This window comes from Oryzias latipes, chromosome 4 (genome assembly GCF_002234675.1).
Source record: "Oryzias latipes chromosome 4, ASM223467v1".
NCBI lineage: Eukaryota > Metazoa > Chordata > Actinopteri > Beloniformes > Adrianichthyidae > Oryzias > Oryzias latipes.
The window spans coordinates 14,672,197-14,686,541 of NC_019862.2; the positions used below are offsets into that span (position 1 = coordinate 14,672,197).

General features: G+C 41.4%; 1 protein-coding gene across 2 annotated transcripts; it reads left to right on the forward strand.

The window, feature by feature from the left end:
* The first annotated feature begins 5,381 nt into the window (after positions 1–5,381).
* LOC101171737 (nuclear receptor subfamily 2 group F member 6) lies at positions 5,382–14,220 on the forward strand. Of its 2 annotated transcripts, XM_020702418.2 has the most exons (6): positions 5,382–5,948; positions 6,080–7,103; positions 8,402–8,496; positions 10,025–10,359; positions 10,630–10,876; positions 11,866–14,220. In XM_020702418.2, exons 2-6 carry the CDS (start codon positions 6,835–6,837, stop codon positions 12,138–12,140), a joined length of 1,221 nt encoding a protein of 406 aa, XP_020558077.1. In that variant the 5' UTR covers positions 5,382–5,948; positions 6,080–6,834; the 3' UTR covers positions 12,141–14,220. The 2 variants fall into 2 exon arrangements, with proteins under 2 accessions (XP_020558077.1, XP_004067983.1); XM_004067935.4 differs by having other exon boundaries at positions 5,382–7,103.
* Positions 14,221–14,345: the final 125 nt, after the last annotated feature.

Here is a 14,345-nt window from a genome sequence, read left to right on the forward strand (position 1 = left end):
GAGAGGCTTCACTGCTGCTACAGTAAACAGCTGAATTGAATGTTCAACAAACAGCAAGAGCAGGAGATCTGATTAGAATGACAACAAAACACAGCAAATGGGAAGTTTCCCACCATCTCCAGCAGGTCCTGGGAGAAGAGAAGGGCAAGTATTGATTGGACACCTTGTGTAGTTGTGGAGCCACCCCAGCAGATGTTTTTCTTGGCTGGTTTCACTGCCTTGTTTATTTTAGATTGCTCTTTCATGCGCTGGAGGTCAAAGGCCCAAGGAGGGCAGCATGTTATGAGGGGCAGGGGGAGAGAGGGACGATGATTTTTCTTCTGGCTTTTGGGCCAAAGGGCACTAGGGCTAATGAAGAAAGAGCACAGAGTCACAGGCTCCTGCTTGTTCACCCAGAGTTACTCCTCCGAGTGAAAGGTTAACTTCGGTTTTCAAATTCCTCTGCTTTTAACTAATGCAGTGCCACACTCTTCAGCTGCAACCGAGTTCATCTGAACCTGCTCAAGCGGAGGTCAAACTCCTGTGTACAAGATCAACATGAAATCCTGCTGGCGGTAGACTTCCTGCAGGTTTGATTGGTCATGTTTATCAAACATGCTGCTATAAAAAGCCAGCACCGGCAGCAGTTTAATTTAAGCAACAGAGCATTTCTGAGTATTTTAAATATCATCTGAGATGTGCAAATACACCGACGGCCACTGCACTTCTGAAAATCAGTTGGCGAAGAAAGTGGGACAGAAAAAATCTGCTGTGATGCTAACATTTCTAAAATAACAAAAATGTCGGAGTAAAAGGGAAGAAAAAGACAAGAATGATGGTAATGTAAGTCAAGTGGCCTGGAATGTCTGTTTTTGTTTTGCCAAAAGCAGGTTTTACGGCCGTTTCAGACGCCCCCGACTTTCCTGATAAAAGGCTAATCTTCTGTTCAAATACGTTGCTGTGATGAAAATTTAGTCCTTGGGTTCAACAGCAGAGCATATTCTAAAAGCTCAAAAACCAGCAATAAGCTGAGGCAGGAAAAACTGAATACTTTCAAATGATAAAGACTTCAACCTGAGAGCTAATTATTTCTGTCCAGCTGCACAACAAAACACATTATTTAATACCACCCAACATTCTTACAGATACCACATTAAAGACCAATCAGAGGAAAACTGTGTTTTTGGTGTTTTTAACATGCTCTTGTGGCATTTTTCTGATGATGGAAAAGTAAGTGTAAAACGACTTTTCTGAGTATTTCTTTATTGAATTTGTGAATCAAGAGCAGATGGAAAACTGAATGTGCAATAACCTCCCTGCTCCGCTTCATTCTGATGGATCCACTTGAAGACGAACAGATTCATGTGTGTCTTTGTTTTCCTCGTCTGAGCTGGCATCTGGATCATATCTGTATGGCTCCAATGTTGCTCGGCATTTTGCGGACACCCCCAATGTTAGGTTGGGAATGTGAGGGGTTGTAAGAGATAGCTGGAAAGTGCTTTGAAAGATCGCTCAGTTAAAGGTGATGAGAAGGGGGGCGGGGTTGCTTGGTGCCAACAGTCCTACCCAGAACTCAGAGGCAAATTTCTGAAGAACCCCTACCACTCTGCAAAAACTATGTCCTAGAAAATGACAGTTTTTATTTTTATTTTTTGTTTTAGCTAAAAATGGCAACTGGGTTGTCGCTTTTACAATAGATCAAAAAATGATCAGAGTGGAACTTAAGGTGAAGAGAAACAGAGTAGCGTGCAGATTTATAGCACTGCTTTCCAACTTCTGGTAACAAAAGTAAAAAAACCTGACTAGTCTCAATCATATACATTTAAATCTGCTGTTTTTGCTAGCATTAACTTATAATCACAGAATTGACTTTCCTCATTCCTGCAGGTTGATATGTCGCAACAGCTAACCCACCTACACATTTTTGCCCTCCAATTAAAAAAACTCACAACAGAACGGTGAAAACAGCCCCCTCGGTTTCCTGACCACATGATTTTGCATATTTTGATGTTGAGTTTGGCTTCAATCTTCCCTTTAACTCAATTTGTTGCTCCATTAAGCTGAACAACGCAACAGAGCAGAGCCACTGCAGGTTTTTCAGGCCGGCTGCTCCTGCAGAAACATGCAATTTCTGAACACCCACTTACACTTTGCTTCACTAATGCAAAGTAATGCTGCTGCTGTCAGAGACTTGATAGATTAGATTAATGTCAACTACTTTAACATAACAAAACAGTCACCATGACATACTTTCTAAACTTTACAGTCAACTTTTGATCATTGTTGTTCCTTTATAATTGAAGAAAAACACAATAGATCTGTGTTAATATATCCATGTGTGAATTAAAATAATATTTTAGTAGAATTGGGGAGAACATTTCACAGCAGTGACACTGGACCCCAGAAGTGCCTCCAGAATGAACAGACGTCACGACAGTCAGCTTCATGCTGCGATCAACATTCCTGACCTGCAGTTTAAAGAGGACACACACGTATGAACGTACATAGACTCACAGGTATGTAAGGAACACATGTTCTGCACTCATGCACAAGGACGCCTGCAGTGATTCAAACTCATACTCTCACCTACAAACCAAGCCAGGCAAAAAAACACACAAAGTCAGCGATCTGACCTTCGTTTCACCTGCTGCTGTCTTTACAAACCAATTCAGTCCATGTGTTTTCTCTACCAGGTTGACTTTTGTTCACCCATATTTACTATAACTTTGGAAAGTCAAGGTAGTCAGAAATTTTGAGGTTTTAAACATGGAAACGTAAAAAGAAATAGCACCAGGTCATTGACACAATGGTCGAGTTTTTACATTGATTTATTGGTCTACAAATGCTACACTAGTGCATTCAAATGATTTTAGGATTTCACAATCTTTAATCCTTTTTTTTCCAACTTCAGCAGATCTAATTACAGTAAAGCCACATTTTACAGTTTCAGTCTTGGTCACGAGGTTGTGATAACAAGCACCTGAGCCGCCGCTCTCCCGGCCTTTAACCCTCCATGCACTGCATGCAGTCTGTGGAAATGCTGCTTTATTTCAGTTTGACATCATTGCTTTGTTTTTGATTGTCTTGTTGTAATTTGAGTTAAAAATATGTAGCTACAGGCTAAATAATTGTGATATCCAAACTGAAAGTTTTTAATGGTTTTTACTTTTAACTAATGTTTTTTTTCTTTTTCTTTTGGAAACAAATAACTGCATCGTATTTTTGGAAAAACTCAAAAGGATTTGGATTTTTGGCAAAACATAAAAGTAAAATAAAACTAGGATGCACTAAAAGTCTGGATAAATAAAACCAGGTTTTGCAAACTGCTGTTGTTTTTTTAAACCCCTGAGATAATGTAAAGGACAAGTGAAAACTTGCAGCTGCAACCGGTGCCAGCAACTTAGAGCAGAAGTTCAGCTGGCTTATTTACAGCAGTGAGTTTTCAAGGTAAACTGGAGCGGGAAGGGTCTCCATTACTGCTTTTGCAGTATCGTGTTAAAAAGTCAGAGCCCAAATGTGTAAAAACCTTTAGACTTTCTGCTTTTTTTTATGTTTCCAACTGAATCCTCAGTCAGAATCAGAGTGGCTCAGAGGTCAGAGCTCTTATAACTCGTGTGCAAACTGCAGTTTACAAGAAAGCGCTAATTCAACTTACAGCAACTTGGAGTGGTCTCTGATAACCTCTTAACCAAACAAAAGGCCCACCCATGCACAAAGAGCCCCGCTGAGACGGAAATAGCCTGAAGTTACCAAATGCTCACATTACAAGGCTTTAAAAAAAACAAAAACAAAAAACTAGCTTAAATCTTCTACTTCTCTGTAGATCAGTGTCCCTCTTTGGCTTTTGAACATCGCCTAAGAAAAACACAAGGTTTTCTGAAGACTGTTGGAACAAAATGCTTTGTCATATCAGGGGAATTCCTGGAAAAACATGTGAGGAGCAGACATGTTCTGGTGCACAGAGGCTCTTAATAGCAGGCATGTTGGGAAGCGAATACTATGGGAGGCTTTTCTTTCTGCATTTGGAGGCTGTTATTAGAAAACTTGGTTGGAGGCTTGAACTGTTTACTTTGTCCTCCTCTTTTCATGGAGACCTTCACATGACAAAGCTGTTGGTATGGCAGCAAATGCAGGCCAGGAATTCCAAAGGAGCTCTGCGGACTGCCAAGACGATGGCTTGGTGACTCATGCAGGAAATTAAACTTGGATTACTCAGACAAATGTATTTTAAAATACTTTGTTAGGTCACCACTAAATCAACATAAAAAAGTTAGGTTTGGACAAATAAGTGTCTTTAGTGGTGTTTTTAACATGTACTCATGGCATTTAGTTTCTCCAGAGCGGAAGTAGTTCATTAGAAATTCATCGCTGAGTTGGGGGCAGAACTGTTGCCGTGGAATAAGCCCAACGCCATTTCCTATCATCCATCTGTTTACATGCTCTCCTGCTAGCTTACAGCCCTTTACACCCCCAACCAAACATTACTGGTGCAACAAAATGGCGAGCAGAATTGGAGATATCCAGCTGCACAGTTTTGAGCCACATGCCAGCTCAGACGAGGAAAATGAAGACGTACATGGATCTAGTCATCTACAAGTGGATGCGTCGTGTGGAGTGGACCCATGTCATAGCTGCAAACTTTTCCCAACATCATTTTTTCCATCTGCTGCTGATTCACAACGATTTGAATAAATAAATACTCAAAAACACAATTTTAAGCCCAAATGTCCTTTATCAGAAAAATGCCATACGTATATGTTAAAAATGCCAAAAGCCAGATTTTCATTGGAGTGGGTCTTTAAAGAACTTTCAGTTTTTAAACTTTTGTGTGAAAATTCCTCTTTTGGAGTTCAGGAAATGTTTGGAAAAAAAAGTTTCATTCAAAATTGATATATTCCTCTAAAGTTCAGCAACTATAAAGAACTCTCTTTGGTTAGGTTGTATAGAGCTTTCTGAAAACGGCATGTCGTCTTCAGTGGCATCCTTCACGCAGACCTGTGAGTGTGTCCAGCAGGTGTGAAAGGGAGTCAGCAGCGTATCATATAACCTTTGACAAGTTGCTCCACAACAACAGGCGCTCCCTGTTATTATTGGGTCAACAGTAAGAGGAGGTCTTCTGGATTAGAGCGGAGTGGAGAACATGCGTGTGAGTGTCGTGCACCCCCCCTCCTCTCTTGCTCCTTCCTCTTTGTCTTACAGCAGAGTTGAGGTTAACTCCCCCATGCTCCCAGGCTGGCCCGGGGGTCAGAGGAGAAACAGGCAGCCAGTCAGGCTGGCCGGCATTCTTTCTGCTGCGTGCATGTGTGTGTGTTTGTTTGCATGTGGCTGCAGCCCACTCTGTGCTCTTTGACTCCACTGGCCTTATAAGGCATCCAGCGCCATGGCAACAGCAGGGCTTGAATAGCAGTGTCAAATCCCTCAGCCCACAGACGCACGCTCACTCTCCCTAAAGGAGGGAGCGAAGCAGAGAAAGAGGAGGCGATCTGTGGGCTGATCTCTGCAGCAGCGTCTGGCTTTCACTACAAGCTCTGTGACTGTTTTTTTTTCTGTGCTTGTTTGCCTAATTTATTCCTGCCCAGGCCAGCAAAGGAACAAGAGGAAAAAGGAGGAGAGAAAAAGGACGAGGAGCAGAGTAAAACAGTGGAGCCCGACTCCCTGACAGGGAATGTAGGGAGCTTCTGGCCTCTGGATGTGACTGCTTGGTGGACAGGTTCCGACAAAACAAGACATGAAGAAGAGTGGAACGACTTTATGACGCTTTGAAAGAGGAGAGGCGACCGTGGCGAAGGAGATTTCCCAACCCTGCTTTAGTTTTCGGCTTGTTTTCCTCTGTGACATTTGATCCCCTGACCTCAGTGGCTTTGAACGAGTTGGAGGGACCACAAGACCTTTATCTTACGCAGGAAGAGGAGGACATCTCTGGAAAACTTTGTCACTGCAGATCTTCTTTCATTTAAAAAAGGTTGCAGGTATTGAAACGCCAAAATATTTTCTACAAACATAAGCAGCTAATGTTGTTTTGTTTTTTTAAAAGACTCGCTTGTTTGAGAGCCTTCTGAGGTGAAAGCAGTTTCTTTTTTTTTTCCCTCTTCACTGCAAGTGAGTCCGGACCAGAACTGTGTCAGATCAACAGATAGCACCTCAGCACGACAGGAACTGGTTGGACTAGTTTAAAAGTTGGAGGAGAGGGCAGGGCAGTTTAACCCTGCCTGAAGGAGGGCTGTGTTTTATTTTCCTTTCACCCGCCTGCCCTTCTGGGAAAAAGTAGCAGCTGGAAAGAGAGGCGAACGGCGCCTTTTTCCATCTGAAGAGCGATGGTTTATGTCTGCGCACCATGCTGAGGGATAGGTGAGGCTTTTTTTCCCCTTTCATCTGGTTAGACTAAGAAAGAAAGTGAAAGGGTGGAAGAAGAAAAAAAGGAGCAGGAGGAATCAAAGTGTAATTTATTGTTTCCTGTATAAAGGAGCAGGGCTGCACCCTTTTCCTCTGGCCTGAACTCTGAACCACTGAAGTTTTCTCAGAGCTCGGGAACCATTGATCAGAGGTCAGGGCAGAGAACAGAGGGGCGAAACAAGAACAGAGAGAGCAGCAGGATTAAAGAAGAGAAGGGAAAACACTCGGGGAAGGACCTTCGGGTCAACCCAGCCAGACAGCAAAGAGGTGAAAGGTCAACCAGTGACAAAGTTTTCCTCCACTTCTTTAGAGTTTGACTAAAAAAACTGCTTTGGTTGAAAACTCGCCGTCAAACACTTTGAGTCTGGATTCACTTCTTTTGATTTTGAGGAGCGCGTGAAGCCGGTGGGACGGGGCAGGTCTGTGTATGATCCACCCACAGGGCCGTGTGTCTCGGAGAATATGGCCATGGTGAGCGGGGGATGGGGTAACCCCAACGGGGACACTAATGGACTGGGGGAGAAGGCTTACCTGAGAAGGGAGGAAGAGGATGGGTCACCTCAGGCGGGGAGCAGCGACGTGGACGTCGCGGATGAGGACAAGGGCTGCGTGGTGGACTGCGTGGTGTGTGGGGACAAATCCAGCGGGAAGCACTACGGTGTGTTCACCTGTGAGGGCTGCAAGAGCTTCTTTAAGAGGAGTATCCGGAGAAACCTCAGCTACTCCTGCAGGTATGAGATATCCACAAAGCATCACTCTTTTTGTCAGTTTGCCAATTTCAAATTATTATTAGAAATGCATCCTGACACACATCACAACATTTGGAGTGTCAACACAATGATTACAGTAAACAGAAGCAGAAAACTGTCCTTTACCTGACTGCAGCTTCACTGCTCTGTTTTATTAAAAAAAAACAGGAAAATCAAGTTTTTGGTGTTTTTAATGTGTTCTTGTGGCATTTTTCGACATATATAAAGAACGTTTGGATTAAAATGGGCTTTTCTGAGTCTTTCATTGTGAATCAGGAGCAGACGAAAAAATGCCATTGGAAAAAGCTTTTAAGGTTACTCCATGCACCATCCTGATCCATTCACATTCAGACAAATAGATCCATTTACATCTTCGTTTTCCTCGACTGAGCTGATTGGATACGGCTCCGATGTTATACACAGTTGTTGTTGCACCGATTATATTCTGTTTGGGCTGTAAGATAGCGGGAGAGGGCTTACTCCCCGGCAACAGTTCTGCTACCAACTCAGAGGTGAATTTCTAATGAACTACTGCCGCTCAGCATAAACTACGTGCTAGAGAACTACACAGTTTTTTTACTAAAAACGGCATAATCATAAATACAATTCCACAGGGAAGCTTTTTACAATAGATTAAAAGATGATTGGAGTGCGTCATTAAATAAAACGTAAAGAGTTTCTGTAACAACAAGTTGTTTCACACCAAAACCAGATTTTGAATGGAGACAGCAGATCATTTCTCACTCGGTAATGATGCCTTCCAGCCTTGTTTAAGTCTAAAGGAAAAAAAAGGAGAAAAAAAAGAAGAACAGAACAGAGGAGAGAAAGAGACGGCAGAAATGAAGGCCTGAAGGTTTGTCATGTGAGGATGGATTGCCTCAGAAGGTCAACATTCCCATTATTCCTCACTGCGGGAACATAATGCTGCAGCTCGCCCCTCTGCCGTCTGACTCCTCTCTGTGCTGAAGTTGTTTCTTCCACATAATGATGCATCACCTTTGAATGAAACATATGAATATGTATGGTTTTTGGGGGGTGGGGGGCTAAAAGCCGTTCCCTGAAACGCTGGCAGAACTCAACCTGCTGTAAAAAGCATCACAAGGGTGTGTAACGGTGATGATTTACAAAGGTCACGGGTTTTTCAGCCATCACGCTGCTCTCACTGGGCAGAGAAGGGGGGCAGGGATGACATTCATACACACATGAGCATAAACTTTCTGTTTTAAAAGGAGCATCACCTAAAAAATATTGTTTTATTTTGCATGGTTTTCTCTCAACAGATCAAACAGAGATTGTCAAATCGACCAGCACCACCGCAACCAGTGCCAGTACTGTCGTCTGAAGAAGTGTTTTCGCGTTGGGATGCGCAAAGAAGGTACGAGAGCCCGTGCAGACCAACGGTCTCAAAGGAAATGTCTGTGAATAGACTGAAGAACAGGTACAATCAAAGGCAGAAGTGGCGTCAGCGCTGCATCATCTATAACCAAGGAACTAAAGGTCAGGCTTAATGAAGAAGTTAACCCTGCTAATAGAATCCCATCACTGAACATTTCTCTATAACGCAATATCCTTGAAACATTTGATTGGGAAAATTTTCTTAATATTTACAACAATTTTTGTTCAGTTACGAAAACAGGAACGAAAACGAAAATATACTCAAACCTAAACATAGTTTGCAGATTTATTTTAAAGCAATTTTAAAAAAAGGAAATAAGAAAGTATGAATCAAAATACTGAGAAAAAAGTAAATATGGATCTAACATTGCATTGTGTTGAACTATGCAACCTTTCCAGAGAGCAAAACTGCATCTTAGATTTCCTCTGATGACATTCAGCTTAGCATGTTGGGCTTTAACAGTTTGCAAAGGTGGTCTCTCATTAAAAGCAGTTGTTTTTCAGATGTTACATAAGTTCCAGCTTATGTCAGATGAACACCGGGCGCTCTGCCATACATAGTGTGTAGTGGAGTGGCAGTGAGCCAGGAGCCACGTTAGGCCGGGTTATTAATGAACTCTGCTGACCGAAGCTGTGACGCAGGTTGTACTGTTTCCACATACACCTGGAATTGTCACTGTGACCTCTGACCCCGTCTGCTCTAACCAGTTTGAGGCAGCAAATTGAAAATGTGTGTATTAACCATACATTCATTGTTATCTTTGGTGCTTTATTATAAGGTTACACGATTCAAAGAAAGTAAAGCATGAGGAGTTTTATTGTTTTTTAAATTAAGGAACATTTGATATTTACATATTTGAATAGATTTTTTTGCTTTGAAATGACTGTTTATTTAAAAAAAAAAACATGTATGTTTTAAAATGTATTATGATTGTTTCGACAGCCACAGATACATTTTTAAATGTTATTTAAAGGTATTTTCAGAATTATATCAATAAATAATGTGAAAAGAGCCTTATGTTGAGCTAGAAATTTTATTTTTTAATAACTTCGGTTTTATGTGAATCCATATATTCTCACTAAGTTTTTGTTTTTACCCCTTGTATTAAACTAGAGTTAAGTGCAGAAAAACTTGTGGAGAGTTTTGTGTGACATTATTCTTGGAAAAGTTCTGTTTGTATAAAATGTATAAAATTAAAGAAAATTGCTTGTTCTATAAGGTCTAAAATGATGCTGACAATTTAAAACAGTTAAACAGTTTAAATAAGTTGAAAAAATAGAAGTCTAACATGGAGACAAAACCAAGAAGAAAAAATATCCAAACATTTGATACAGCAGATTGTTCTCTTGGAGTTTAAATTATTATGTAAATTATTATTTAATTTTTCACTAGAAGCATTTAAAATAGATTCTGAATCTATTGGACATCAAAGAAATCAATCAAAATCAAATCACATCCATCTTTATGAATGGAGAGCATTTCGGTGACTCTGCTGTGTTTCCCTCAGCGGTCCAGCGGGGTCGCATCCCTCCGTCTCACTCAGGAATCAGTCCAAACTCACTATCCGGGGGAGTTGGAGGCACCGGCCCAAGCCACATGGGGGCGGACTACTTCAACGGGCAGCAGGTGTCGGAGCTCATCTCTCAGCTGCTCCGGGCTGAGCCGTACCCCAGCAGCCGCTACGGGGCCCCGTATGCTCAAGCACAGATGCAGGCGTCTGCAAGCGGCACCTCCGTCATGGGCATCGACAGCATCTGCGAGCTGGCTGCCCGCCTCCTCTTCAGTACCATAGAGTGGGCCAGAAACATCCCATACTTCCCAGAACTCCCAGTGTCAGAACAGGTAGGTACTTAAATAAGCAGAAAGGGTTTTGTTTTAGTTCAAAATTAGAAACTCTAAAGCAGAGGATGAACAGAGTTCAGGTTCAAGCACATCAATTCAGTGACTAAACCATCCAGGAAGATCATTTTCATCAATTCTCAGAACCCATGATTGTTGAAAATTGACTGATTATTGTAAATGTAAAATCATTTGTCAGAAAATACCTGCTGTACAGTTTACATGAGAATGCAGCTTCAGTGACCCAGTTCTCATTGCTCCTTCGCCCCATAGGTGGCGCTGCTCAGACTCAGCTGGAGTGAGCTGTTCATCCTGAACGCGGCTCAGTCCGCTCTGCCTCTGCACATGGCTCCTCTGCTGGCGGCGGCTGGCTTTCACTCTTCTCCCATGTCAGCCGAGCGCGTGGTGTCCTTCATGGACCAGGTCAGAGTCTTCCAGGACCAGGTGGACAAGCTGAACAGGCTGCAGGTGGACTCGGCTGAGTACAGCTGTCTTAAGGCCATCGCACTCTTCTCTCCTGGTGAGTCTGCAGAATTGAAGAAAAATGATTGTAATATTTTCAGCTGAAATTTGTTTTGAGGATTGGTGAGTATGGGATTTGACCTCTGACCTCAGCCAGAGCAGTTTGGGGCAATCATTTATCAAATGAACGACTTTAAATTAACATCTTCACCACTCAATGTCTAGTATAAAAGAGTGTTTTTTGTTATCTTTTTTAGGTTTGGCCTCTTTTATTAGTAAAGCCTTTTCACATGAGTTAGGACAGCGGTCTACAGCCTTTAATGCTAAAAAAAAAGTGGGATGTGGCGGTAAAAGAAAATTGCCACGTCCCACTTCGCCATTTAGAAAATACACTAATATTTCTAAAATATAGCTTTTAAAAATATTTAGAGTTCTTGAATTATAACAAAGTGTTATTTGTTATGTATAACAACTTTAACTTCTTTTACTCTTCACAGAAGCATATTCAAGTTCCTTTCAAAATAAAATACATCCTGTGTTAATTAGGATTCTCCTGCTCCAGCAGATTTACTTATAAGTCAAACATGACATTTTTCTATGAATATTTCTTTGGTGTACTGTAGCCTTTTTCTCCTTTTACTATCAATTATAAATACCATGGCATTGGTGTAGAATCAAATAAAAAATATATATACATGTAAACATAAACTAAAAATGGTATAAATAACAAAAAATGCACCACCCTGAAAGTAAACTTTTATCATCAGTATGCTCAGTTCCCTGACATGCAAACACAAATGACAAAACTTAACTAATAAAATTAACCCAAACAACAAACCTAAGATTTTTTTTAAAGCAGTAGCATTTTCCTTGACAGTCAAACCACAGTGGAGGGACAAAAGAGAGGCATGTGGCTCCAGAGCCTCAGATTGCAGACCCCTAAGTTAGAGGAGGTTAGAGATATTGCAGAATCATTGATGTTTCGGTCATGTTTGTTAAATTTAGTAAATATGTGTCTCATCATGGTGTGTTTTCTTTGCCTTGCAGACGCATGCGGCCTGACAGATCCGGCCCACGTAGAGTCCCTGCAGGAGAAGGCCCAGGTGGCGCTGACAGAGTACGAGCGGTTGCAGTATCCCAGCCAGCCTCAGCGCTTCGGCCGCCTGCTGCTGCGCCTCCCAGCTCTGCGTGCAGTGCCGGCTAGCCTCATCTCCCAGCTCTTCTTTATGAGGCTGGTTGGCAAAACCCCAATCGAGACGCTGATCCGAGACATGCAGTTATCAGGGAGTTCCATCAGCTGGCCCTACGCTCCAGGACAGTAAGCCCCGCTGGGCTCCTAAGAGAGACAGACGGAGATCTGATTTGGAGCGATAAGAGCTCACAAAGATTTCAGTGAAGAACAAAGTGAATGTCATGAGCACAGACTGTGGTTTCAGCGATTGAAAAGCCTCTTTAGGGTCACCTTTTTTTCCACATTTATCTCTGTAAAGTTTGGCCGGAAACACACCAAAGACGCTTTCAGGGAAACACAGTGTTTGATTGTTTCCACGCATATATTTATACTGCAGCACTTGTCCATCTTGCTCTTACCTCTGGGGATCTTTGTCTCACTCCAAATGGGCAGGGCTTTCATGAAAATGCAGACTTTCACATGAGGACATGTGCCTCTTCTACCTCCTCTCATATGACCCCTAATGTGACTCCGTTTGAACCCAGGCTCTGTCTGTGTGTGTGTGTGTGTGTGTGTGTGTGGGTGTGTGTGTGTGTGTGTGTGTGAGTTGTCTCTGCTGGGGCGGATCTTTCCATGAACACAGATCAAATCATTCACAAAGTTTTGTGGGTCTTAAACCTGTGTGGGCCAAACGAACAGATTCTGTTACACATCATATTGGTGAGTCCAATGAGTATATTGCACGGATGAAAATTTGGTCATACATGGATATACATGGAAAAAGTGAGAAAAGCTGTGGTCTTTCACGTAAAATTTTCACTAAGGTGTATCATGAATGAACCACGTTGAAACCACAGAAGTACGAATAAACCACTCAAGAACACATAAATCAACGTAAAAGCCAAATTCGTGTGTGAATTATGTAATTTTTAATGTGCTATGAGAGCCGTATGCACAATATTAAATTTACTCATCGGTGGTACGTACGTGAAAAGTCCATTAGACATTTGTGGAATGGTCGTGGGAAACCACAAATTTGCAAAAATTGCGCACAATTGCGTAAGGTTTATGTAATAATTGCGTATAAACTACGTATAATAAGCGTAAACTGCAAAAATTACAAACAGCTCAAAACCAAATTCAGCCGAAATGCTCAACGAACATCTGCCCACATCAAGGAATGACAAACGCAGGAAACACTCGTGAATTCCACATATCACGCATGGATTACGACATCGAACTTTCATATGTGGAAAATGCACAAAATATACAGTGTGGCTGTGTGACACGGCTTTTACAGCATAAAAGTACATTTTACATTTGCTCTGTAGATACTATATATATTTTGGATGTTGTTAGAGGACTAGTTTGTACTTCTCAAAGTTGTCCTCTCTGTTCGGTACTTTACACCACGTTGGCACAGCCCCGTGCACATGAACTTAAACGCACCCTGGTTGTTTGGACAGTCACATCCCTGTCTTATATTATTACCTCAAAGTTTTATACAACCAAGACACAGATTGTATGGTAAAATACTCATGCAAACCATAAAGAAGGGATCAAGCGAGGCGATATTATAAAAGAAAAACAATTTTCCTGAAAGCTCCTTTTTATTTTCCGCCAAAATGTCTGTTAAAGTTTGAACTTGACACAAAATGCTTGAATTTAACCTTTTTTTTTTTTCAGTCTGTTGAGTCAATTTTTTTATTTTCTTTCACTCTTTTACCCCCCTTTTAAAAGCATGATGGACAGAAGTGATTTTAGGATATGTGATCATGCAAAGTACTCCGTTGTTGAGATGTGAACATTTCGGTATGTCTCGATTCAATTGGTACTCAGAGCTTTGTGATATTGGTGCCATGAACTGCTGCTCCCAAGTGTGAACGAATTCACTGTCTTGCCAAAATCAACTGACTGAAATAAGATGAAAGTGTAATAAACAAAAAAACATGTTCTGCTATGAATTATTTTGTGACAGAAAGAGGACAGATGTTATCCCTGATGCTGTCAACATCATCATCCTCATATAATGTTTTTGTTGGCATTCAAGCTTCAGCTATGTGAGTGTGTAGTTCACATTTTTAAGATGTATTTCTACAACCTGCCCAAGCAAAAACAAAACAAAAAAAAAGGTTTGGCAGACATGTTTGAATGTGTGTGATTTTAAAAAATATTCATTTTCTGTTATGAATTGTGTTGGGAGAATCAGTAAATTTAACAAAAACAACTGATCATGTGTTTTAGTTATATTTTTTTACACCTGAACAAGCAAACAAACTACAAACAAACAAGTGTTTGCTGTGGTTATCATTTATGAAATAACAAAAAAGTAAAAATAGGTGGTTTGTTGGGCAGA

Bases quoted from the DNA above. Each gene is read 5' to 3' on its own strand.
- LOC101171737 (XM_004067935.4), top strand. From the start codon at position 6,835: ATGGCCATGGTGAGCGGGGGATGGGGTAACCCCAACGGGGACACTAAT. The intron at 7,104-8,401 runs GTATGAGATATC...TTCTCTCAACAG, and splicing joins AACCTCAGCTACTCCTGCAG to ATCAAACAGAGATTGTCAAA. The intron at 10,360-10,629 runs GTAGGTACTTAA...TTCGCCCCATAG, and splicing joins AACTCCCAGTGTCAGAACAG to GTGGCGCTGCTCAGACTCAG.